General features: G+C 50.3%; 3 protein-coding genes across 13 annotated transcripts in view; all 3 read left to right on the top strand.

Annotated features, from left to right (window-relative positions):
• Nucleotides 1-3130, top strand: part of TNFRSF1B (TNF receptor superfamily member 1B) — a 33799-nt gene extending 30669 nt beyond the window's left edge. Inside the window, exon 10 of one of the 2 annotated variants that reach the window (XM_014849759.3) lies at nucleotides 1189-3130. In XM_014849759.3, coding sequence (XP_014705245.3) covers nucleotides 1189-1523 — 335 coding nt within the window. In that variant the 3' untranslated portion in view covers nucleotides 1524-3130. Of the gene's footprint in view, nucleotides 1-1185 lie in introns of both variants that reach the window. The other variant, XM_014849758.3, reaches the window with a different exon arrangement.
• Nucleotides 3131-11562: 8432 nt separating this feature from the next.
• LOC139045394 (collagen, type I, alpha 1b-like) lies at nucleotides 11563-17169 on the top strand. The gene is made up of 2 exons (XM_070511427.1): nucleotides 11563-11572; nucleotides 16493-17169. The coding sequence occupies exons 1-2, from the start codon at nucleotides 11563-11565 to the stop codon at nucleotides 17167-17169; spliced, it is 687 nt and encodes a 228-aa protein (XP_070367528.1).
• VPS13D (vacuolar protein sorting 13 homolog D) overlaps nucleotides 16662-23583 on the top strand; it is a 245422-nt gene continuing 238500 nt past the window's right edge. For 9 of the 10 annotated variants that reach the window (XR_011503621.1, XR_011503620.1, XR_011503622.1 and 6 more), the window contains exons 1-2: nucleotides 16662-16772; nucleotides 19929-20103. Coding sequence is in view for 6 of the 10 variants with exons in the window: in XM_070511027.1 (XP_070367128.1) it covers nucleotides 20007-20103 (97 nt within the window). In the remaining 4 variants the exon portion in view is untranslated. Of the gene's footprint in view, nucleotides 16773-17261; nucleotides 17375-19928; nucleotides 20104-23583 lie in introns of those variants that run through there. The other variant, XM_014849752.3, reaches the window with a different exon arrangement.

The raw sequence follows: 23583 nt of genomic DNA, 5'->3' as shown, positions 1-23583 counted from the left end.
GGATGGTGGCACTGCAACCTGAGACGAGGAGGAGCAGGTTGGACAGGGTGGAATCAAGAGTTCAGGCTGAGGTGCAGAACAGGTGGTTGGATATTTGGGGCCAATGTTCAGCCCCAGCGTCGCTGAGAGCGTCACCCATCTCCAGGAGCCGTGCAGGATCCGGAGATATGGCAGGGAGCAAGCCAGAGTTCTCCTCGCCTGTAAGGAGATGGATGCGGTCATTACACCCAATTTACAGCTGGGCAGACAGAAGCTCCACTAGGCTGTGCTTGGCCAGGTTTATGGAGGCAGAGCTGGGATTCGAACCCAGGATTGTCGGGCTGCAAAGCTCCAGGCGTCCCAGCCTCAGTGATGAGGACAAACTGCCGCCATCCTGGAATCCCCAGATTTATGAAATCGGGGAGGCAGCTCTGCATGGAGGAAAGAGACTGGCTCCTGGGGGTGGATTTGACGCTGCGTCTGGCTCGATGTTCAGTCTCCGTAAGGGAACAATTTCCAAGCCCTTTGATGCTGATTCTCCCGCATACAGAGAAGGGGCGACATGCACATAACCCGGGGACAGAGGCTTCTCTCCGTTTCGTAGTTGTGGCCGGGACTGCTGGTGCCTCCTGCGGTTATGGGAGAGTAATTCATCTTGGTTGCTTGACCGGTATCCTGTCATGTGTTCTTCCCGTCCCTGCTCACTTCTCTGATTTTTTGTGGCGGTTTGTTTTGTTCCTGGAGCAAATCGTCTCCTCCCTTCTATGGAGTGAGTTGGGCTAGGTATTCTTATTTGACAGATGAGGAAACTGAGGCGCATGAAGGTTAAGTGACTAGCTTGCCCAAGGTTACACAGCAGAGCTGGGCTAGAATGTGGCCTCTAGGCTCCTGGCCTGGTGCTTTTTTTTTTTTTTCCTTGAGGAAGATTCACCTTGAGCTAATATCCACTGCCAGCCCTCATCTTTTTTTTTTTGGTATGTGGGCCACCACCACAGCGTGGTCACTGACAGACAAGTGGTGTAGGTCTGTGCCCAAGAACTGAACCTGGGCCACCAAAGTGGAGTGTGCTGAACTTAACCACTAGATCACCGTGGCCGGCCCCAGGGCCCAGTGCTCTTAATCTGCCTCTGTGGCAGAAGACAGGCTGTGGAGACGTCCCCCACTCCAAGACCCCCCGACTGACCGCCCTCTCCCTCCTGTGTTCAGCAGAGCCTTCCTCTGGCAGCCACGGGACCCAGGTCAACGTCACATGCATCGTGAATGTTTGCAGCAGTTCCGGCCACGGCTCACAGTGCCCCTCCCAGACCAGCTCCACTGCGGGGGACATGGATGCCAGCCCCTCAGACTCCCTGAAGGACGAGCAGGTCCCCTTCTCCAAGGAGGAATGCCCTTGTCAGTCCCAGTCGGGGGCTTCAGAGACTCTGCTGCAGAACCCAGAGGAGAAGCCCCTGCCCCTTGGCGTGCCCGAGGGAGGGGTGAAGTCGTTAACCAGGCCAGCAAGGGACGCGTCACAGCCGAGAGGCGCTGATCTCTGGGCCTTCTAGGCCCCCAGCCCCAGGACTCTGGCTCTTTCTGGGCCAAATTCCTTTAGTGGCCTCCAGCCTCAGCCTTCCTCTCCCCTGCAGGCAGAGGGACGAGGCAGGGAGAGTCGTGGAAAGCTCTCCCGTCATGGTGCGCGTCCCTCCCAGAAGGCTAGCTGGGCATGGACCTGCTGGGCAGCCCGGGGCGAGCCCTGCCTCTCTGAGAGCTGCCCCCAGCCTGTCCTGCGAGCTTGGCTTCTGCAGCCCTTGTTGAGATCTTTCTCCCTGGGCCTGCTGGGGTGGAGGGGTGCCGTGTGTGCCATCTGTGGAGCAGGGCAGTGGAGGAAGGGCAGCGCCTTAGCCTGGATGCTGGGACTGGCCCGCAGTCCCAGCGGGGGTGGGGGTGTCATCCACCAGATGGTTCTGTGCCGGGCGGGGCTGGCAGTCCCTGTAGGGCGGTCCCCCAGGTTCCTCAGGACCCTTGAAAAGCACCACCTCCAATCCGTTCCTGCCAGCTCCACCTCTTGTACAGTGGTGTGAAAACCAGCTGCGCAGAGGCCCAGGCAGGCAAGCGGAATGAGGGCCCCGGCCGGGGCAAGATGGCAAACCACTAACCGATAGTCTTCCACTTTTAACATGTGGCAATTAAAAAGAAAAAGGAAGCCCCATGCAGGCAACCAAGCCAACCACATAACAAAGCCAAACTCAAGAGTTTGTGTCCTCTGCCTTTGACCTTCGTTTCAGGTCCCCCCAGCTCCGGCCCCTGCTCCCTGCTGTGTGGGGTGGGTTCTCCCATCAGGGAGTTTCAGGAACTGGAGATGACTGAGGCCCGCAGCCATCTCTCTCCTCCTACCTCAGCCTGGAACTTTCTCCTTTGCCTCCCGAGAGGCTGCTCCTGTTTTCCCTGACCCCCTCCTGCTGTTCCTGGAGGCCCAGCCCCAGGGGAGCCATGGGGCCGTGTTGGTACTGTGTCTGCTGCGATCCCAAGTGGATGTGAGATGCCGAGAGCCTGTCTTGTGTGTGTGTGTCTGTGTCACGTTGTGGGTCTGTGTAGCCATGTTGTCGGGTTGAATAGCCTGCCTGAAGCAGCTGAAGCTGACAATTCTGCCAAAGGATTCCTTCATTAAAGAGGCACCCCTCTCCCCCAACACACACCCCCGAGACCCTGCAGAGGGTGGACGAATGTGGCCTTGACCAGATTCTGAAGGAAGGTGGGTGGGGACTCCTTGAGAAGGCAGTTGGGTCCCAAGCACTTGGATCCCTTGTTGAAAAATTCCACTGGACTTGAACTTGGCAGCTGAACCTTTGGAGGGTGGGAGAGTCCAGCCATTACAACGGAGGTGGGAACGGCTTCCACCCTGGAATGGGGATATCAGCTGCCTGGACTGGCTGGGGTCTCGGCCCACGTTCGACCCTGCAGGGCGATGGGGCATGTCTGCCCCCTGGTGGACAGTCCTGGGAGGACCTCGGCCACACTGTGATCTCCCTGCAGAGCCAGGAAACTGGAGATCAGAAAGAGACCCTTTCTGGGTGTGGCCTCAGTTGCCCAGCTGGTGTTGATGCCCAGACAATGAGTTTGCACTGTTGCTGGACAGCATCCTTGCTTATCAATAAACCTTTTGTTTGTTGTACACATTGACCCCTGGCTCTGGCTTTGGGTCTGACCTGGGGTTTGTCCATGGTCCTGCTTGCCTGCCACCAATGTGTAGGGGGACATGGAGTCATGGCCAGTGGAGTCTGACAAGACCGTGCTGTGGCTGGATCCCAGAAGCACCCCCACTACAGTTGCCCTTGCTGAGAGCCCGGCTGCTCCCTCAGATCTGAACAGTAAGATGGCAGCTTCCTGCCCACAACCACCCAGCTGGCCTCAAATATGCCCTCGTCACAGGCCCTGCCACCTCGGTCTCCTCAGCCTGCTCTTGGGGTTGGGGTCGGGGCCTGCAGATCTGCTTGTTCACCTGCAGCCCCCTTCCTCACTCCGGGGAGTAAGGCTCTGGCCTCCGGGACGCCCCAATCTTGGGGACACCTATGAGGCCCACCATTGGGTGCTCAGATGAGCCTGGGGACTCTGGGAGGACAGAGAAGGGCCCCAGGCACAGCCAGGGGGTCAGGAGAGGGGTCTGGAGATGACCTCTGACCTGTCCCTGAGGCATGAGCAGGAGCTTTCCAGAATAAAGGAATGGGAGGAGGTTGCAGGCAAAGGGAGTTCCTCGTGTAATGGCCTGGAGGGGAGAGAGGCCCTGACCTGTGGATTCATTCAGCTGACCTCCTTCCCGGCTCACTGTCACTGCCTCAGTACCACCATCTTCATTCTTGGTCATTTCCTGGGCCTCCTCTCCTCCCGTGGTCCGGTCCTCTACCCTGTCTCAGCCACTCATAGCCTAGATCAGGGCTCATCCAACTTTTCCTGTAAAGAGCCATGTGGTAAATATTTTAGTCTTGGGGGGGGGTCTTTTGGTTTCTGTCACAGCTACTCAACTCTGGGGGTGAAGCGTGAAAGCAGTCACAGACCATTCACTAAAGAGTCGGTGTCTGGAGTGCATTCCACACCGCCAAGCAATTCCCGATTCTCAACAGACACCCACGAGGCGATCTACAAATTGAACTCAATTCTGACACGCCCTGGAGGAGGCGTCAGACCCCACAGGTTAAGGGCTCAGTCCCACAAGAAGCCCCCACCTCCGATGCAAGTCCAAGTTGTCACCTGTGCTTCTGTCTGACAGGCTGTAAATCAGAAGTTTCCATGACGTCTCCCTTGGGTTCAGTCATTTGTTAGGATGGCTCACAAAGCTCAGGGAAGCATCTATGACGTTGACTAGTTTATGATAAAGGATGTGATAAAGGATGCGGATGAATAGCCGGATGAAGAGGTCTGCAGGGCGAGGTCTGGGAGGGTCCTGGCTGCAGGAGCTTCTGTCTCTGTGGAACTGGGAATGCACCACCCTCCTGGTGTGTTTACCAACCTGGAAGCTCGTGAAATGGCCTTGTTCAGGAGTTTTTATGGAATTTAATCTGTAGCCCCTCCTCCTTCTTCCCACGGATCAGTGGGTGGGGCTGAAAGTACCAGGCCTCTAACTACTTGGTCTTTCCGGTGCCCAGCCCATCCTGAGACTATCTAGAGGCCTCACCGTGAGTCACTTATTAGCATAAACTCAGGTGTGCTCAAAAAAGGATCCTTACGACAGCAGCCACTCCCATCATTATGGAGAGCCGCGACCATAATCTAATTTCAAGCATCCACTCCCCCTATCCTCCACCCCTAAACCCAACACTATCCTGTCTTTCTCCTCACTGGGACCTGCAGTCTGTTGATCCCACCATCCCTCATGCTCTCCTGTCTTTTTTTTTTTTTTTTAAAGATTTTATGTTTCCTTTTTTTCTCCCCAAAGCCCCCCAGTACATAGTTGTGTATTTTTAGTTGTGGGTCCTCCTAGCTGTGGCATATGAGACGCCGCCCCAGCATGGCCTGACGAGTGGTGCCATGTCCGTGCCCAGGATCCGAACTGGCGAAACTCTGGGCCGCCGAAGCGGAGCGCGAGAACTTAACCACTGGTCATGGGGCTGGCCCCCATCCTCTCCTGTCTTATCATAACACTAGTCATAAACACTATGGTCAATCACTTTGTCTCTTGCATGCAATCTCAACTTCCTGGTCTTTCTCCCGCTTTATTGTTCTCATTCTGGTTAAATCTAGCTCTCTGTGCATGCCACACCTGCACCTGCACACCTGTATGGGGCAGGATTGAAAACAGTCAACCAGGGGTGGGAATCACTTAATTTCATGATCATTAAACACTAAGGGGGTCCATGGTGCTGCCGAGCAGTCACAGCATGCCCCCTCCCCCTGCCTTCCTGGTGTACTAGTTTCCAATTGCTGCTGTAACAAACCAGACAAACTTAGGGCCTTAAAACAACACAAATCTCTTGCAGTTCTGGAGATCAGAAGTCTAAAAATCAAGGTGTCACCAGGCTGCTAGGCTATAGAGAGAAGTCTGTTTCTGGAGGCCCTAGGAGAGAACTCATTTCCTTGCCTTCAACTTCTAGAGGCACCCTCATTCCTGGGCTTGTGGTCCCTTCCTCCATCTTCAAAGCCAGCAGTGTAGTAGCTTCTGTAGTCAAATCTCCCGCTGCCTCTCAATAAGGATACGTGTGATTACGTTGGGCCCATCACGTGATGCAGGGTAATCTCCCCATCTCCAGATCCTGCCAGGTGACATATTCGCAGATCTCAGGGATTCAGATGTTGTCGTCTTTCTGGGGGCCATTATCTAGCCTCCTGACCCCCACCATCCACACACTCTCCCGCCCTCCTAGCCTGCTTCTTCTCTCCTCAAGCCTCTGACCACACCCCACCCTTACCTTCAGCTGGCTTCTGGCTGCCTATTTCACTGAGGAGATAAAATAAACACAAGAGAACATCCTCGGCTCCCCCATCATATGTGCCCTCCCGCCTGCATCCGTGCCCAGATCCTCAGCCTTCTGCCCCGTGACTGTGGATACATACACACCCCGGCTGCTGGCGAAGGGCATCCGCCTCTCTGCACAGGATCTTAGTTTCTCTCCCAACTCAGGGACGTTGCTCCAGTATCTCTTCTCTCTCTCCTTTAGTATCAGCTTCCCCGCCTCCTGGATCTTTCCTGTCTGCATGCAAACACACTGATGTTTCTCCCATTTAGAAAGCAACGTACAGTCACGCAGCTCATAACGACCTTTCAGTCAAGGACAGATCACAGATATGACGGAGCTCCCGTAAGATTAGTATATAGCTTAGGTGTGGACTAGGCTATACCATCCAGGTTTGTGTGAGTACTATAGGGGAGGAAGAAATTGTCCTCCACCCTTCTAGGTTCTTCTGGCTGGTCTAAGAGTTAAATTGATATAAGATTAACAGGAGAAAAACAAACAAAAGTTTAATCACATGCACACATGGGAGAAACCCAGGAAAACCGAGTAACTCCCCAAAATGGCAGAAGCCCTCCCCTTAAATACCACCCTCAGCTAAAGACAAAAGAAGTCGGGAGTGCGGAGGGTCAGGGACTTCAAAGGGAAGGAAGGCAATTCACAGGTAGGTGAAAAGGAGCGAACATTTGAGACACAAGTGTTTTGGCCACAGAAAAACAGAAGAACACAGAGGGAAGCTCAACAAACAGGCTTTTCCCGATTCCTTAGCCTAGTCCATGGTGATAGCTCACTTCCTAAGACAGGTTTTTTTTAGGAAGATTGGCCCCGAGCTAACTGCTGCCAATCCTCCTCTTTTTGCTGAGGAAGACTGGCTCTGAGCTCCCATCCGTGCCCATCTTCCTCTACTTTATATGTGGGATGCCTGCCACAGCATGGCTTGACAAGCGGTGCCATGTCCGCAGCACCCAGGATCCGAACCAGCAAACCTGGGCCGCCGAAGCGGAACGTGTGCACTTAACCGCTGCGCCACTGGGCCAGCCTCAGACAGGTTTTTTTTAACCTGAATTCTTTTAGGCAGTTGAAAGGGAGGTAACAAGAAAAACTTTCTGAGTCTTTTGTTTCTTATAAATAATCAGCCTAAAATAATCCTCATGTTAAAAAGACACATTTTGGGGCCTGCCTGGTGGTGCAGCTAAGTTTGGATATTCCACTTCGGCGGCCTAGGGTTTGCCGGTTCAGATCCCGGGTGCCGACATGGCACCGCTTGTCCAGCCATGCTGTGGTAGGCGTCTGACATATAAAGTAGAGGAAGATGGGCACAGATGTTAGCTCAGGGCCTGTCTTCCTCAGCAAAAAGAGGCGGATCGGCAGCAGATGTTAGCTCAGGGCTAATCTTCCTCAAAAAAAAAAAAAAAAAAAAAGACACATTTTGGGGTGGCAAATTTTGTTCCCCTTCAGTACGCTCTATGATGTTCGAACAAGGAAGAACTAGCCTAATGATGCGTTTCTCACGATGTATCCTTGTTGTTAAGTGATGCATGACTGTGCAACCTCACAGCTATTAGAATGGCTACTATCAAAAAATAAGACGAGGGGCTGGCCCCGTGGCCGAGTGGTTAAGTTCGCGCGCTCCGCTGCGAGCGGCCCAGTGTTTCGTCGGTTCAAATCCTGGGCGTGGACATGGCACTGCTCATCGGACCACGCTGAGGTGGCGTCCCACATGCCACAACTAAAAGGACCCACAACAAAGAATACACAACTATGTACTGGGGGGCTTTGGGGAGAAAAAGGGAAAAAGAATAAAATCTTTAAAAAAAAAGAGAAAAAAATAAGATGAAACAAAACAAACAGAAAATAACAAGTATGAATGAAGACATGGAGAAATTGAAGGCTTTGTGCACTGTTGATGGGAAGGTCAAATGGTGCAACTGCTATGGAGTACGGTACAGATGCTTCTACGCCAATGTTCATGGCAGCATTATTCACAATAGCCAAAAGGTGGAAGCAAGCCATGTGTCCATCAGTGGACAAATGGACAAACAAAAGATGGTATATTCATACAATGACATATTATTCAGCCTTAAAAAGGAAAGAAATTCTAACACATGCTACAACAAGGATGAAACTTGAAGACATTATTCTAAGTGAAAGAAGCCAGTCACAGAAAGACAAATACCGTATGATTCCACTTATATAAGGTACCGAGAATAGTCCAATTCATAGAGACAGAGTAGAAGGGTGATTGTCAGGGGCTGGGGGAGAGGAGGATGAGGAGTTAGTGTTTACTGGGTACAGAGTTTTCAGTTTTGCAAGATGAAAAGAGTTAGGGAGGTGGATGGTGGTGACGGCTGCACAACAACGTGAACGTACCTAATGCCACTGAACTGTCCACTCAGGAATGGTTAAGATGGTAAAGTTTGTGTTATACGTATTTCACTGCAATTAAAAACAACAACAACTACCCTCTGGAAAACAATCCTCCTTCCAATTACTGTCAGATTTCCCACTATTCATGGCAAAAGCACCTAGAAAATGTGGTCCATGTATATTCTCTGTCTCCAATTTATCTTCTCCCATTTTCTCTTGCTCTCACTCTAGTAAGACTGTGTCGACCTCTCCACTGAAACTATTGTCCAGGTCACCGCTGGCGGCCATGCTGCTAAATTCAATGGTGAATCCCAGGCCTCCTCTCACTTCCCTACAGGCAGCATTTGACCCAACTGACCAGCCCCCTCCCTGGAACATGTTCCTCACCTGGCTCCAGGGCCCACAACCCGCTGGCTTACCTGCCGTCTCAGGGCCCCTTCTGCAGCCTTTGCTGATTAATTCTTACCTCACTCCTGGTACCTCTCCTCCATCTCCCACTCACTTGCCTGCGGGAACCCATCCGGCCTCATGGCTTTAAGTGGCACACATGTATCCTGCCAGCTCCCAGTGTTTGAATGGACAAGTCTTTCCTGTGCCCTTCCTTCATGTCAGGCTCTGGGTGCTGGGATGCAGCAGCTGCTGAAACAAAGTGAGTGTGAAGAGAGACAGTAGGAAAGTACACAGTCGGAGCCAGCCCTGATGGCCTAGTGGTTAAGTTCAGTGCACTCCACTTTGGCGGCCCACGTTTAGTTCCTGGGTGCAGAACCACACTGCTCATCTGTCAGCAGCCATGCTGGGGTGGTGGCTCACATAGAAGAGCTACAAAGACCTACAACTAGATATACAACCATGCAGTGGGGCTTTGGGGAGGGGAAAAAAAGGAGAGAGGAAGATAGGCAACAGATATTAGCTCAAGGTGAATCTTTCCCAGCCAAAAAAAAAAAGATCCTACTCATCAATGTGGCCAGATGATGGGTCATTAGAAAAGAAAAGAAAAGAAAATACACAGTCAGATAATAGCAGACATTGATGAAGAAAATGAAGTCAGACCCAGAGAACTTTCTGGATCGGAGGTCAGGGAAGGAACCAGAGAGATGACGTGGAGCAGAGGGCTGGGGAACAGAGGGAGGAGCCGAGCATTCCCTGGGACCAGGGCAGGGCACAGTGTGGGGGAAGGAGAGTGGCCAGGTCCAAAGGGCTTCCACTGCCCTGTTCAGCTGGGCAGTGGGAAAAGGGACTCACTGTAAAGTTGTAACCAGTGGAGAGACACAGCCAGTTTATCTTTTGGAAAGCTGTCTGCAGATACTGGGAGGAGAGTATGTGGGTATTACTGAACCAGGTTAGTTTTGCCCACTGTGCAATTATGACAATCCCTGAAATGACGAGTTTGCAGCAGAGAAAGTTTTATTCACAAGGCAGCCAAGCGAGGAGATGGGAGAACAAATCTTAAATCTGGCTCCCTGAAAAATGGGGATTAGAGGGGCTGGCCCCGTGGCCGAGTGGTTAGGTTCACGCACTCCGCTGCAGGCAGCCCAGTGTTTCGTTAGTTCGAGTCCTGGGTGCGGACATGGCACTGCTCATCAAACCACGCTGAGGCAGCATCCCACATGCCACAACTAGAAGGACCCACAACGAAGAATATACAACTATGTACTGGGGGGCTTTGGGGAGAAAAAGGAAAAAATATAAAATCTTAAAAAAAAAAAAATGTGGATTAGAGGGGGCTGCCCCGTGGCTAAGTGGTTAAGTTTGCCTGCTCTGCTTCGGCGGCCCAGGGTTTCGCCAGTTCGGAGCCTGGGTTCGGACATGGCACTGCTCATCAGGCCACGCTGAGGTGGTGTCCCACATGCCACAACTAGAAGGACCCACAACTAAGAATATACAACTAGGTACTGAGGAGATTTGGGGAGAAAAAGCAGGGAAAAACAAAAAAGATTGGCAACAGTTGTTAGCTCAGGAGCCAATCTTAAAAAAAAAAGGGGGATTAGGGATATTTATGGGATAGAAGGGCAGGGAGGTCTGAATTGTGGGAATAGACGATGGGAGGTGAGGGGAAGGGAGGTAATCGATGATCTTCACAAGCACGGTGGAGCTTCACGGCTCTTCATAGGATGCATGTTCACAAGATGGTGGTGTTGGCATGATCCGAGGGTGGAGTTTTTAGTTCCCTGACGTCAGGAGTTCACCTATCGGACAACTGTGCATGGCCAGTTGGTGGGTTGGTGGTCTTGATTGGCCTGAACCAGACAGGGGTTGACTCTTAGTTCCTGAAAAACTTAAGCACCCGTTACCATGGTGACCCGAGCGTCAGAGATGTTACCTATAGGGTGGATTTTAGTAATGCATTATCTAACTACTTTTGCAAACAGACAACTGACTGAGTATAGTTAAAGCAAGCTGGTCCCAGGATTCATTGGGGAGTCGGGCTGTGAGGACAGGAATGCTAATCTTGCCTTTGGCTCTCATGCCCTCTCATTACCAGGAGGCAGGGCGGCCCCTCCTGAAGGCCCCTTGCTCTGGCTACATTGGGGTGATGCTGGGGAAGCGTAGATTGGATGTAAAGAGACCAGTGATGTGCTGGTTGTTCCCCGCCCACCTCTCCAGTTCCTCTCTCCCCTCAGCTCTGTACGCTGGGAGACCGCCATCTGCAGACCCTTGCCCTCAGGCTGCCAGCAGTTTGCCCGTGGGAAGGCACTAGCGGGAGACAGGACGCTGGGAGGAAAGCAAGGCCAGGCACGTGTTCCCTCCTCCCCAACCCCCTTCCAGTGGCTTCTCCCTGTGACCCCGCTCCTGCCATGCTCTGTTGCCACCGCTCCCTCTCTTGCCCCAGCTATCCCCGGTTCAGTTTCCGCCTCTACACAATGGGGATAACAGGTGATTCAGAACAAGGGGGCACAGAGGAAAACTCTTCTGTGCGTCTCCTCTACTCTCAGTCCTCTACTTCTGACACTTCTGGCCACCAAAGGTGTACATTTTTTCCTCGTGAAACCACAGAGTTAGCAATTGATGATTAAGTAGCTAGGAACTAAAGGTTTTTTTCCTCTTTGCAATTACTGATTATAGCTTTTAGCTGTTTAACCCATTCATTGTTTTCTTTTTTCTTTTCTGCTTTATCTCCCCAACGTCCCCCCCCCCCCCCCCCCCCCCCCCCCACACACACACAGTTGTATATCTTAGTTGCAGGTCCTGCTAGTTGCGGGATGTTAACCCATCCATTGTTAACTGTGCTGTTTTGGCAACATGCTGACTCCCACTAGGCTCCTATAGATAACAGCTCCCTGGAGCCTGGGTCACCATGGTAATGGGTGAGTGAGCTGTTTTTCAGGAATTAGAACTCCTTGTCCACTCCAGTCCAGTTGAGACCACCAACTCATCAACAGGGCCCATGCAGATGTCCAATAGGCAACCTTTTGACAATAATAGGCTAAAAACTCCACCCTCAGATCATCCTAACGCCACCATTTGGTGAACATGGGTCCTGTGTAGAGGCGTGGAGTCCGACTACGCTTGCACAGATCATCAGTGACCTCACCTCTCCTCACCTCCAATCACCTACCTCCACATTTCAGACCACCTTGACCCCATTCCATAAATATCCCTGAGTCCCTGTTTTCGGGAAAGCGAGTGTGAGGCTCATGCTTTTGCTTCCTCACATGGCTGCCTTGTGATTAAATCCTCTCTCTGCTGCCATCTCGTCGTCTCGGTGTTTGGGTTTCTGGGCGGTGGGCAAAATCGAACCTGTTCAGTTACAGCTTCTCGGAGGAGGTGGCTGCGGAGGGAGGGCGGTACAGCCTCGGGCCTCCAGGTAGGACAGGATATGAGGTCAGTGAGGGCAGCTTCAGAAGCTGTGGAAAGGATGTTGGGTTGTACTCTCAGTGTGTAAAGGGAGGGATCTGAGCCAGGGAGCGTGAGAAGTGCCTGGCGGGGCTCGGTCTGAGTTGGGAAACTGAGCTCTGGCTGTTTGATCTCCACAGCTGCCCTGGGATGTAGGCAAGGTACACATTATCCCTGCTCTGCAGAGGAGGACCCTGAGGGGTTTGGTACTTATCTAAGGAGTCAAGTTGGGTGGACCCGTTCACTGTGGGAGGCTCCTGATAACCAGCTCCATAGAATTCCACAGAAAGTCATCGAAGCTTGGACTTAAAGGGTAACTGCTCTCCCTCTCTCTGAGGACTTCTCTGCCCCACCTGCAGCTCGGTATTAGGAAACCAGCCATTAGGGCAGCATCGAAAAAGCTGGGAGGTTGGGCTGAGAGGCTGCTTGGGGCAAACCTAGAGATCAGGAGTCCTGGGGTTACACCATATCTCCACTGATAACCTGCCGTGTGAACTTGGAGCAGCCACTGTCCGTCTCTGGAGCTCAGAGTCTCCATCTATAAGATGAGGAGGCTGGCCCCTGAGCTGTGATCTGTCCTTTGTCCTTTGTCCTTTTTCCCACAGGGTGACAGTACCACCCCTGCCCAGGCTGTCTGCATTTTCACAGAGACTCTGACCTGCGCTGTCAAATACAGGAGCCACTAGGCACGTGTGGTTGTGGCTGTTGAGCCCTTGAAATGCGGCTAGTCCAAACTGAGATGTGTGAAGTACGTCTCGACACAAAATACGGAAGTTTGAAGACTTAGCACAAAACATACATGTGAAACATCTCATTAATAATTTTACATTGATTACATGCTGAAATGATAATATTTTGGAGATAGTAGGTTAAATAAAATATTGACATTAATGTCACCTGTTTCTTTTCACTCTTTTTTAATGTGACAGCTAGAGAATTTAGAATGATGTGTGGCTTGCATTATATCTCTATTGGACAGGCTGCTCTGGAAAGTGAAATGCCTTCAAGGTCTGATTAAATTAATTCACAATTAAAATTTCGACTCCCCCTCCCCTGAGATCCCTGCCTCCCCCGTGGGTCTCTTCCACCTGCTGTGCTCAGTGATGCACCCCAAGGGCTTCGAATGGTGCCAGGCACCTGGTAGGTGCTCAGTAAATGGTGAATGAATGAATGAATGAATGAATGCACATAGGCATAGGAAGAGTGGGGTTCCTCTGTTGCCAAATGTCCCAATTTTTCTAGAGAAGCTCCAAATACCGATTTTCATATGTAATCTCCAGCTTTTAAAATGTTGTAACTAATGTCAATTATTTTAAGGCATTGTGTGGGCCAAAAGAAACATTTCTGCAGCAACTCTGGCTGCCTGTCTGCACCCTCTCTGTTTCCGGAGCTGAGATATACTAGGCCAGGTGGGGAGGGGCCTCACAGACGGCAGTGCTGAGCAGGTCCCCTTAAATCTACCTGTCCCAGGAAACTTGGCCCCTGTAGCCCTGCATGCATCTCAGGGTCTAGAGTGGATGGTAATTAAGAGATGACTCCCATCTTCTGTAGCCCCTCACCTGTTGTGTGTCTGTAGCCTGCAGATTTGGGGGCCACAGCATGGGTAGGGGACCAAGGGAGGACCTTCTCTGTGGCCAGCACAACCTTTCCACTTGGGCAGGCCAATGTTTGACCTCTTTGTCCCCCGGTTCCCCCACAACGGGTGTAAATGTTGCTCTGATTGTTGAAGACAGCTCAGGGCAGTGGGCTGGGGCAGGGAGGGCTGCGGCCTTGTTGGAGAGGGCTTCAGGCTTGCAGCAGAGCGTGGATTGTCCCATGGTCTCTCCGTATGGCCTGCAGCAAGTCCTTCCCCCTTTCTGGTCCTCAGTTTCCCCATCTGTACATCGAAGGCTTTGGACCAGCTCTGCATTTCCAAACCCATCACCCTGGGAGCTGGGTCCCCCTGCAGGCTCACTGAATTAGAAGCCCTGAGGGCCAGACCTTCTCAGTGAGGCCTCCCCATGCCATCCATCTAAACCTGGCCACCCCTCTTCCTACCACACTTCCCTGCATTTTTTCTTCTTTAGCACCTATCACCATCTGGCTCACTCTATATTTTATGCTGACTTTTCTCTCCTCCTCTGCTGGTATGTAAGCCCCATGAGGGCAGCGATTTTTTTTTGTTTGTTTTTGAGGAAGATTAGCCCTGAGGTAACATCTGCTGCCAATCCTCCTCTTTTTGCTGACAAAGACTGGCTCTGAGCTAACATCCGTGCCCATCTTCCTCTACTTTATATGTGGCATGCCTGCCACAGCATGGCTTGCCAAGCGGTGCCATGTCCACGCCGGGGATCTAAACCGGCAAACCCCGGGCCGCCGAGAATCAGAACGTGTGAACTTAACCGCTGCACCAGTGGGCCAGCCCCAAGGGCAGCGATTTTTAAAATATCAGCCTTGTTGAAGAATAATTCACAGAAAACACAATTTACCGATTTTAAGTGCAGACTTCAATGAATTGTGACAACTGACGGCAGCCTCATGACCAGCACAACAGTAGAGACGTGGAACAGTTTCATCATCCTGAAAAGTTCCCTTGTGCCCCTTCCTAGGCAATCCCCTCCTTCCACCCCCAGCCCCTGGCCACCACCTATCTGCTTGTGCCATTCTAATTTGGTCTTTTCTGGAATGTCATAGAAATGGAATCATTACAGTATGTGGTCTTTCATAGTCTGGCTTTTTTCATAAAGCTAACACTTTGAGGTTCCTCTAAGATGGTGCCTGTATCAGTAGTTTGTTAATTTTTGTTGCTGAATAGTATTCCATTGTATGGGTATATTGCAACCTGTTTATCCATTTTCCTGTTGATAGACGTTTTGATTATTTCTTGTTTTTGCTATTATGAATAAAGCTGCCATGAACATTCACGCATAAGTCTTTGTGTGCACGAGTGCTTTCATTTTTCTTGGGTAAATCCCTAGGAGTGGGACAGCTGTATGTGTGTTTAGATTGATAAGAAGCCCAGGGCACAAAGACTTGCACTAATACTAGTTGAAGGAATGGTGCCCTGACATCCGCATTTTTAGCCAGTTCTCCAGGTACAGCCAGGTGTCTTTGTACTGGATGATTTGGACTCTGGGATCCTTCAGCTCCGATGGACTGATTTCCTTCTGCCTTCCATCTGTGGAGTCCAGCGTTTTACGTCCCAATCTCAGCCCCTGAGGGGACCCAGCCTTGAGATTCTGAGAAGTTGATCCCACCTCACAGGAGCCCAGGGCTTGCCTAGGAGTGAGTCAGACCATGGTCACCTTCATTAGCTTAGCATTATGAGGGTTGATAATTATTATGGTAAATGCCCTATTGCAACCTTGCCATCCCGTGTCCTGCATCTTCTGACTTTTTACGAGCCTGAGGGGTTCTTCCTGCCTTTCTTGTGATAATGCAAGAATGAAGCGTTCATTTGTTCATTTATTCATTCATAGTGCCTTTGAGTCTTTTCTGTGCTAGGCAATGTCTAGGTACCGAAGAAACATTTGTGAAAAAGATAAAATCTCTGCTTTCAGGGTGAGGAAAGATAACAACATATGTATAAACAAATAAATGAGATAATTTCAGGTAGCATTAAGTTCTGTGAAGAAAATAGCACAAAGTAAAGGATGAGGGGAGCTTTAGATGGGGGAGCAGGGAAATCCTTTCTGAGGTGGAATATTTGAAGCAAGCAGGAGTCAGCTATATGACTATCCAGAGCTGCTCTGTAGGCACCTGCCACGTAAGGATATTCAGTACTTGAAAGGTGGCTAGCTTGTATTGAAATGTGCCCTCAGTGTAAAAAAACCCCCCAAAACCCAAAAAACCACTAGATTTCAAAAACCCTAAAACATCTCAATTTTTTCTGTTGGCTATAGGTTGAGATGATAATATTTTGGACATATTGGATTAAATAAAATGTATTGTTAATTTCACCTTTTTCTTTTTCCTTTTTTAAATGTACCAACTAGTAAATTTAAAATCACTGTGTGGCTTGCGTTTTCTTCCGGTTGTCAGCACTGTTCTCGAGGAAGAGCATCCTAAACCGAGAGGATGGCAAATGAAAGGTCGCGGGCAGGAACGGAAGGACGCTGGGGCAGAGAGGCCACGGGGAGAGTGGCAGAAATAAGAATGGACCAAATCCAGTGGGATCTTGGTGTTGGCTCTGTAATGAGGTGGGTTTGGATTTAAGAGCAGTAGGGCAGCCGTTTTAAGCAGGGAAGTGGCATGGTCTGAATTACGCTTTAATAGACCTCTGCGGCTGCTAAGTGGAGAATCCACCGTGGGTGGGCCAGACGGAAGGCAGGGGGTTGTGGGAGGAAGAATCCTGGGTTCCAGTATTGTCTGAGCCAGTCTCTTTTGTGCCCCTGCCCTCTCCTGGGACTCAGTTTCCCCGCCCTGTAAAAGAGGCCTGGTCCAGGGCGGTTCTCGGGCTTCAGCCCCAGCAGCATCCGCGAGCCCGGCAGGGGCCTGCAGCCCTGCAGGCGCGGCCGCGGGCGCCAGGGGGCGTCTGCTCGATGACTCGGCGCTCGGCTGGCCAGGCGCCGGCGCGTCGCCGCTCGATTGGTCGGGCCGGGCGGGCCGGGGCGCCGCCGCCAGCGCCATTGAGGAGCGGCGGGGAGGAAGCGGCGCGCAGTGCCGGGCTGGGGCGGGCGCCGTTCGCGACAGGTACGGGCCGGGCGGGCACCAGGCAGTCGGGGCGCGCGTGGGCCCGCGCTCGGCCTTCCGGCTCCGCTTCCGACCTGGGGGCCCGGGCCCGCCCGCGGAGAGCGCGGCGCTGGGAGCCGGGGATCCCGGCGTCCGGCCCTCGGGCCGTCCGAGCTCCTCCTGGGGCCCGGGGGCGCCCGAGCCCCCGACGGCCCGAGTCCGCCGCCCTCCCGGGGACTCCTGCTGCCGAGTCCCCGCGGGCATCCCAGGCGCACGCTCGGGCTGCCGGAGCCTCTCGGGACCCCGGCGTCAGTGTCCTGGGGAGTCCGAGTCACCGCTGGACCCGGCACCGTTTCTAGGGTCCCGGCAGCCTGGCGCCCCGGGATCGGGGGGTGTCAGCCGACGTCTCGCCGCCTGAGCCGCGGTCTCAGTGCAGGACCCCACTGTGCGAGCCCCCCAAGCGCACGCCCAAGAATGGGGCGCCAGGCAGTTCTCCAGAGTGTCTTAACAGCCCCCTTCACCAGCCTTCTGGGGTCACGCTCTGGGATGGGGACATCAGGCTTCAAACTTGTCTTTACGCCTCGCCCCCTGGGGTCACACCCTGGCGGAGCCCCTCCTCCCAGGTAGGGGACCCCGGCGCCCTTCTCCAGGCTTTATCTGGGAGGTGGGGTCTCCGCCCCCTGGAGCGGGGCTTAGGGTTGTGAGAGCAGGAGGAGGGGCGGGAGGATTGTGGGATCCTGGCCTTCTGGGCAGTCCTGTTCCTGTGGGGCCCCTGGCCTGGCACCCGCCCCCCTCCGGCCTCCTATCTCCGAGCTCCCTGGAGCCCCGAGGAGTGGTGCCCCGGGCCAGTTGCCAGTCCTTCCTACTCCTGGCTCTGGCCGCCCCTCGAGGGAGGGGCCTGGCTCAAGGTCACGCCCGGCTGTCTGCCCGCCCGTCCGCCCGCCTGTGGGCTGAGCACTGATCCCCAATGTCACCTGCCCTGCCGATTAGGGGAGGACAGGTGGGGGTTAGTGCCAGGCAGCTGCCTGGAATCCCTGATGAACCAGAGTGTAAACACTTTGGGATTCTGGCCAGCCCGGCGGGCCTTCCTGACACCGGATTCCTTAAGGGAATCCTTGAAGTGGCCTCACGCCTGGTTTAGAGGCTTAGCAGAGCTAATGGATGCTTTCTGGCTAGGGCCTCAGTTTACTGACCAGGGTGTTTTCAGTGCTTCTCACCCCATCTTCTTTTAATCTGTGCTTCGCATCTTCCATTTTCAGGGGAAGGAGAGTAGGGTCCGATCTTGTGTACAAACTGACAGTTGTTTACTGGAAGAGCATTTGTAGTTGGCACTTCAGAGAGAGTGTGTTGGCATTTAGGGCTGAAATCAATGGCTGTGACTTCAAAAATAGAGTGTGCTCTGACTTTGGCTCTTCACCTAAGTGTGTTTGTAGTCTACATAGTAAGACTAGATTGGGCGGGTTCACATTTTGTTTTCACAGATTTACTTGTTTAAAGTTATAGTAAAGAAATGTGTCCTTTACTCAGACTGTTAAACATTTCTTATTTAAAAAAATTTGCTCTTGTAATCTCTTCTTTAAATGTACCCAATAATATCTAGCAGATTCCAAATTTTGCACAAAATGTAGTTTTAAAAAAAATCTTTGAGGGGTTGGCCTGGTGGCATAGTGGTTAAGTTTGCTCTCTGCTTCTCTGGATCCTGGGCTGGACCTACACACGGCTCACAAAGCCACGCTCCGATGGCATCCCATAAACAAAGTGGAGGAAGACTGGCACAGATGTGAGCTCAGGGACCACCTTCCTCAAGCAAAAAGAGGAAGGTTGGCAGTAGATGTTAGCTCAGGGCCAATCTTCCTCACACACATACACACAGAATCTTTGGGAAAAAATTAGTATTTCACCAAATGCTATTTATTTGTTTGTTTTGACTGTCACCGTTGACAAATAAAAGTTAATCTTGTCTGGAAGTTCAAGACACCGTTGACAGATAAAAGTCAGTTTTCCATGGAGGTTGAGTTAACTCTTACAGGGCCTTGTGTTTTGGGTCCTTGTCGGGTGGCAGCCTTTCATTTGGGATAAGCATATCTTCTGGCATTAGACTGAATCACTGGAGGTGGGGCAGAGTGCTTGGAAAGGATCCCGACAGGGCTGGTTCCAACTGGGATGTGTGCCATGGCCAATCTGGAGTGTCTAGCGTGGTGGGCTTGTGTTTGACGGGCTTGGCTTAGGGCAGGATTTGGAGCTCACATTTCTGATTGGGATCTATTAGCTGAGTGATCTCACAATCCATTTAAACTGTAGTGTCTGAAGTTCCCTCATGTTAACTTTTTGTTATACTAAAGATAATCTATATATTTTTTGCAATGCTAATAAACACTAATTGTTATAATAGGCAGTAGTAATCCAGTACTGAGTGCAAATACTGTAGCTGGAACCAGAGGATTTCTGGTGTTTGTAATTACTGACTAAGAGGGTTCATTGAATCACCATCATCTGGTGCCCAGGTACCAGTAATGCAGTTCCAGGAGATTTAAGAACAATGATAAGCTACTGCCATCTCCCTTCCATTTATATTATTTTAGAAATGATCCTGATGAACAAATTTGCAAAATTAAATTAGGGAAGGCTTAAAGAGGATCATTGCAGAATATGAAGTTTATTGATACAGTCTCTTAGGGCATTTTTCCCTTAATCTAGGGCAGGGTTTCTTAACCTGGCACTATTGACATATTGGGCTGGGTAATTCTTTGTTGTGGGGGCTGTCTTGTGTGTTACAGGATGCTTAGCAGCTTCCATGGTCTCTACACACAAGATACCAAAATGTCTGTAGACATTGCCAAATTACACCGGGATGAGACCCTCTGATCAGGACAGTCTAGTCCCAAGGTGAATCACTAAACGCACGCAGTTTAATGATTAGTTACATCGAAAAGATACACAACTTTGAATTGTAGGTGGTTTTTGGTAAATTTATAAGTGACTATTCCTTGCAGCTGCCCCAAAGTAGATGCGTTGGTTTGCCCTCCATTATACTAATGGGCATCTTGCCATTCTTCTCACCCATCTTTTCTTAAATCTCTGCTTTGCATTCATCTACTTTCAGAGAAGGTAGAATAGGAAATCAGCTTAGAAGGTCATCTGGTTTTTCTGTTGATTTCCTTTTTTTTTCTTTCGTAGATTCTTCTGTGACCATGAGAGAGAGAGAGAGAAAGAATGATCCATGATTTTTAAGCACCTTGTCTTGAGGATATAGACATGTTGGAAGGTCTTGTAGCCTGGGTTCTCAACACCTATCTGGGGAAGTACGTCAATAACCTGAACACTGACCAGCTCTCTGTTGCACTTCTGAAAGGTGAGTACATATTTCTCTTTTTTGTAAAGTATGCCTTTGCAGATGGCATTTCTGAGTTTTTATGATCTTTTTGTTGTTTTGAGAATAATAAACCATAATGCCCAGATGGCTTTGTGCTAAATATGTGTAAAAGGAAATATGTTCTCCCATATGACACTGATTATTATTACAGGGTAACTTAAGTATGTAGCTGTATTGCTCTAGATTTTAGAGAACTATTAAATATTTGAAAAACCCAGTATATTACTGGTAACTGTGCTTTATCCCAGTTAAGTTTTTAGCTTTATGAAGCTTTATGGAGGCAGCCATGATGTACTGACAATGGCATTGGCTTTGGCTTCAAATCCAGCTGTGTAACTGCTTGACTATGTGAACAGGTGATTGAAATTCTAAGAGTGTTTCTCTTTTTTTGTTTTGTTTTTTGAGGAAGATTAGCTCTGAGCTAACTGCTGCCAATCCTCCTCTTTTTGCTGAGGAAGACTGGCCCTGAGCTCACATCTGTGCCCATCTTCCTCTACTTTATACGTGGGATGCCTACCACAGCATGGCTTGCCAAGCGGCGCCGTGTCCACACCTGGGATCCGAACTGGCGAACCCCGGGCCGCCAAAGCGGAACGTGTGCACTTAACCACTGCGCCACTGGGCCGACCCTGAGAGTGTTTCTTTAGAAGAAGAGGGTTATATACCTCTCCAGGGTTACTGCAAGGATCAGACAGAGGGACATTTAAAGTTCTTATCCTACGAGCATGTAATAGACACCCAGTAGGAATTTTAAAATATGTTATGGGGAAGTCTTCAACAAGATTTCCGATGTCTTGTCTTGCTTAGTAGTAAAGTACCGAAAGCTTGAGATATTGTAGCCTTTACAGGCCTACAGTTGCTAAGTGCAGTCCAGTGGTTTGGGGTGGAGATTGGAAAGCTCCTTTTTCCCCCTTCTTAAGTTCTCTTTGTTCAACTCAGAATGAAACCCTTTAACAAATCTAGAGAAAGAAACTAAAGTCAGTCTGCAAGGATGTAGACTCATAGGAAGTGGAAAGGAGAGCTCAGATTCAGTGGAGACCTCAGCTTCCTGGGACTGAGAGTTTTGGCAGGTGGACGGGGACAGGTTGGTTGAGACAGCAGTGATCCAGATGTTTGTGTAGTCTGAGAGGAGGTTCCCCTGTCCCCGGAAGGGTTGCTTTCCAGTTTTTCTGAGCCATCTAAACCAGTAAAATGAGTGTGGCAGCGATGGACTGCGGGGATCTGTGGTGGTCGCCCCTCCCGCTTCCTTCCTTTCATTGGATGTAGAAATGGGTTCTTTCCTAATCTCCTCTTCCTGCTTGTTGTCCTGGCCGTAGAAGGGAGCTGCAAAGTGCAAAGTGAAAGTGACCAGTCCGGCAGGGAAGAGGATGTGCTCAGAGTACACTATTGCTGTCACGTTCACCACCTGGGTCACTTGTTGAAGTTTTCACACACGCGCTGAAGCTAACCAACTCGTACAGGGCAGGTGATGGCCTGGAGAGAGAACTGCACACCAGAACCTTGCTAATAAAAGAGTTGGGTTTCTCGAGAGTAGTAGGGTAAGAGCATGTTTGCTGAAGAAATGACTAGGTAGAAGTTGGTGCTATCTCATGTAGCTTGGAGTCTGTATCAATACCAGAGTTCTAATCTCAGCAGTTTTAGACAGAATGTATCTTGTAATGACAACTGTGTGCATGTCTCTGATGCTTTAAACTCTTTTCTGTGCTGATTTCCTTTTTAAAAAATATTCTCTATGGCTTTTAAGGAAGCTGTGGAATTTGAGGACTGTTTCTCTGCAGAATGAAACGACGCTTTTTCTTTGATAACTTATGTTAGTATGGTGCGCCATCCTTATGGAACCAAAGCACACCACAATGCTTGGCCAGAAAAGTATTGCAGCATTGCAGTGTACCGAGAGGGTGGCTTTGTAAAGAAGTTGACACTTTTTGTCCATCTTGATGCCACAGTTACAGTTATGCAGTGCTTGGGTGGAGGGTACTAGATAGGAAGAAGAATGTTAGTTCAGTCCATCTGCAAGTCTTTACTGTTCTAGATGCTTTGAGAGGTGAAAAGGAGACTGAAATAGTGGTCAAGAGTGTGGATTTTGTGGCCAGACTGGATTTGAATCCATTTCCTCCATTTACCAGTAACTTGGGCAGATTATTGAAGTTTTTCCTGCTTCAGTATCCCTTTCTGTAAATTGGAGATAGTATTAACTATCTCGTAAGTTTCTGAGGATTAAACACATTAATGAAGGTCAAAGAGCTTAGACCTTTTCCTGGCATATCATGGGCCCTCAGTCATTGTTAGTAATCGTCCATCGTCATGACCATCAACATATGCCTGGCTGGTGGGTTGGACTTCAAGGCTACATTGTGCACTCATGTTAAAAGTCATAGAAATGGAAAGTAGCATGTGAATAGTTGAAGGACAGAGATAGCGCCTGTATAATATTTCACTTGTTTAGTCATTCAACAAACACTTATTGAGCACCTGCTTTGGGTAACGCTCTGTGTTATGGAATGATACAGAAAGGGGAGACAGTAGAAGATACTAAGAGCTCAGGCGTCAGATCTAACCCCAGGTTCACCACTTAAAAGCTGTCTGTGACTATGAGCAGGTTACTTAAGCCTCCTCTTCACCCCAGCTCCCTCCTGCTACCTGAGATCAGACAGATGTGGTCTGAACTCTAGCACTATCACTTACTAGCTCTGTGATTTTTAAGCAAACTGCTTGTCTGCTTAGCCTCATTTTTCTCATCTCAAAAATGGAGAAAATAATAGTATTTCCTCATATTGTTGTGAGGATTTAATGAGATAATGCTTAGGAAGAGCTTGGCACTAGTAAGAGCTCACGGAATGATAGCTGCTGTTATTATTATTATTGCTGTTCCACCTCTGCCTCTCTAGTCGCTGCCCTCAGAGAGCTGTTAGCCTGTTGGGGAGACGGAAATGATGCAGTAATACAAGGCAGTGTATGGTGAATTTTTGTCCTGGAGAAAAAGGCGTGATGCAGTGGGGTGCAAAGGGGCAGCCATTCATCCCGCCTGCAGGACTCTGGGAAGCTGTTGTGGAGGTAGCTTTCCAGGGGGTCTTAGCAGGATTTCAGTAGGTGGCCTAGGGGGTCTCCACATTCTAGATAGGATGGAGCTTGTGAGCAGATGCAGAAGGCTGAAACCTTGCAGGGCACGTTTGGGATAGTTGGGGCCAGAAAGTAGTGGCTGCCAATGCCATGTCAAGGAGTCTGAACTTGGGGCCGTCGGCATATCTGTGTATGTGTATACTTAGATTCTCCCTCCTTTTTGTTTTTATAAGCTCTGAACCTCAGGTCGGCCCTTTAAATGACGTAGAGCCAAGGCAAGAGAATCCAGTAGCCTCGGTGATTACTGAAAAATGACCAGCCTCCAAATTTACCCCAGTTCTAGTTGACTAGGTTTCTTGCTAATCTAAGATGAGGAATTTTTGGGTGACAACTGCATAA

This window comes from Equus asinus, chromosome 5, assembly GCF_041296235.1.
Source record: "Equus asinus isolate D_3611 breed Donkey chromosome 5, EquAss-T2T_v2, whole genome shotgun sequence".
Lineage (NCBI taxonomy): Eukaryota > Metazoa > Chordata > Mammalia > Perissodactyla > Equidae > Equus > Equus asinus.
The sequence above is the reverse complement of the archived record's forward strand: the minus strand, read 5'-3'. Positions and strand labels throughout refer to the sequence as shown.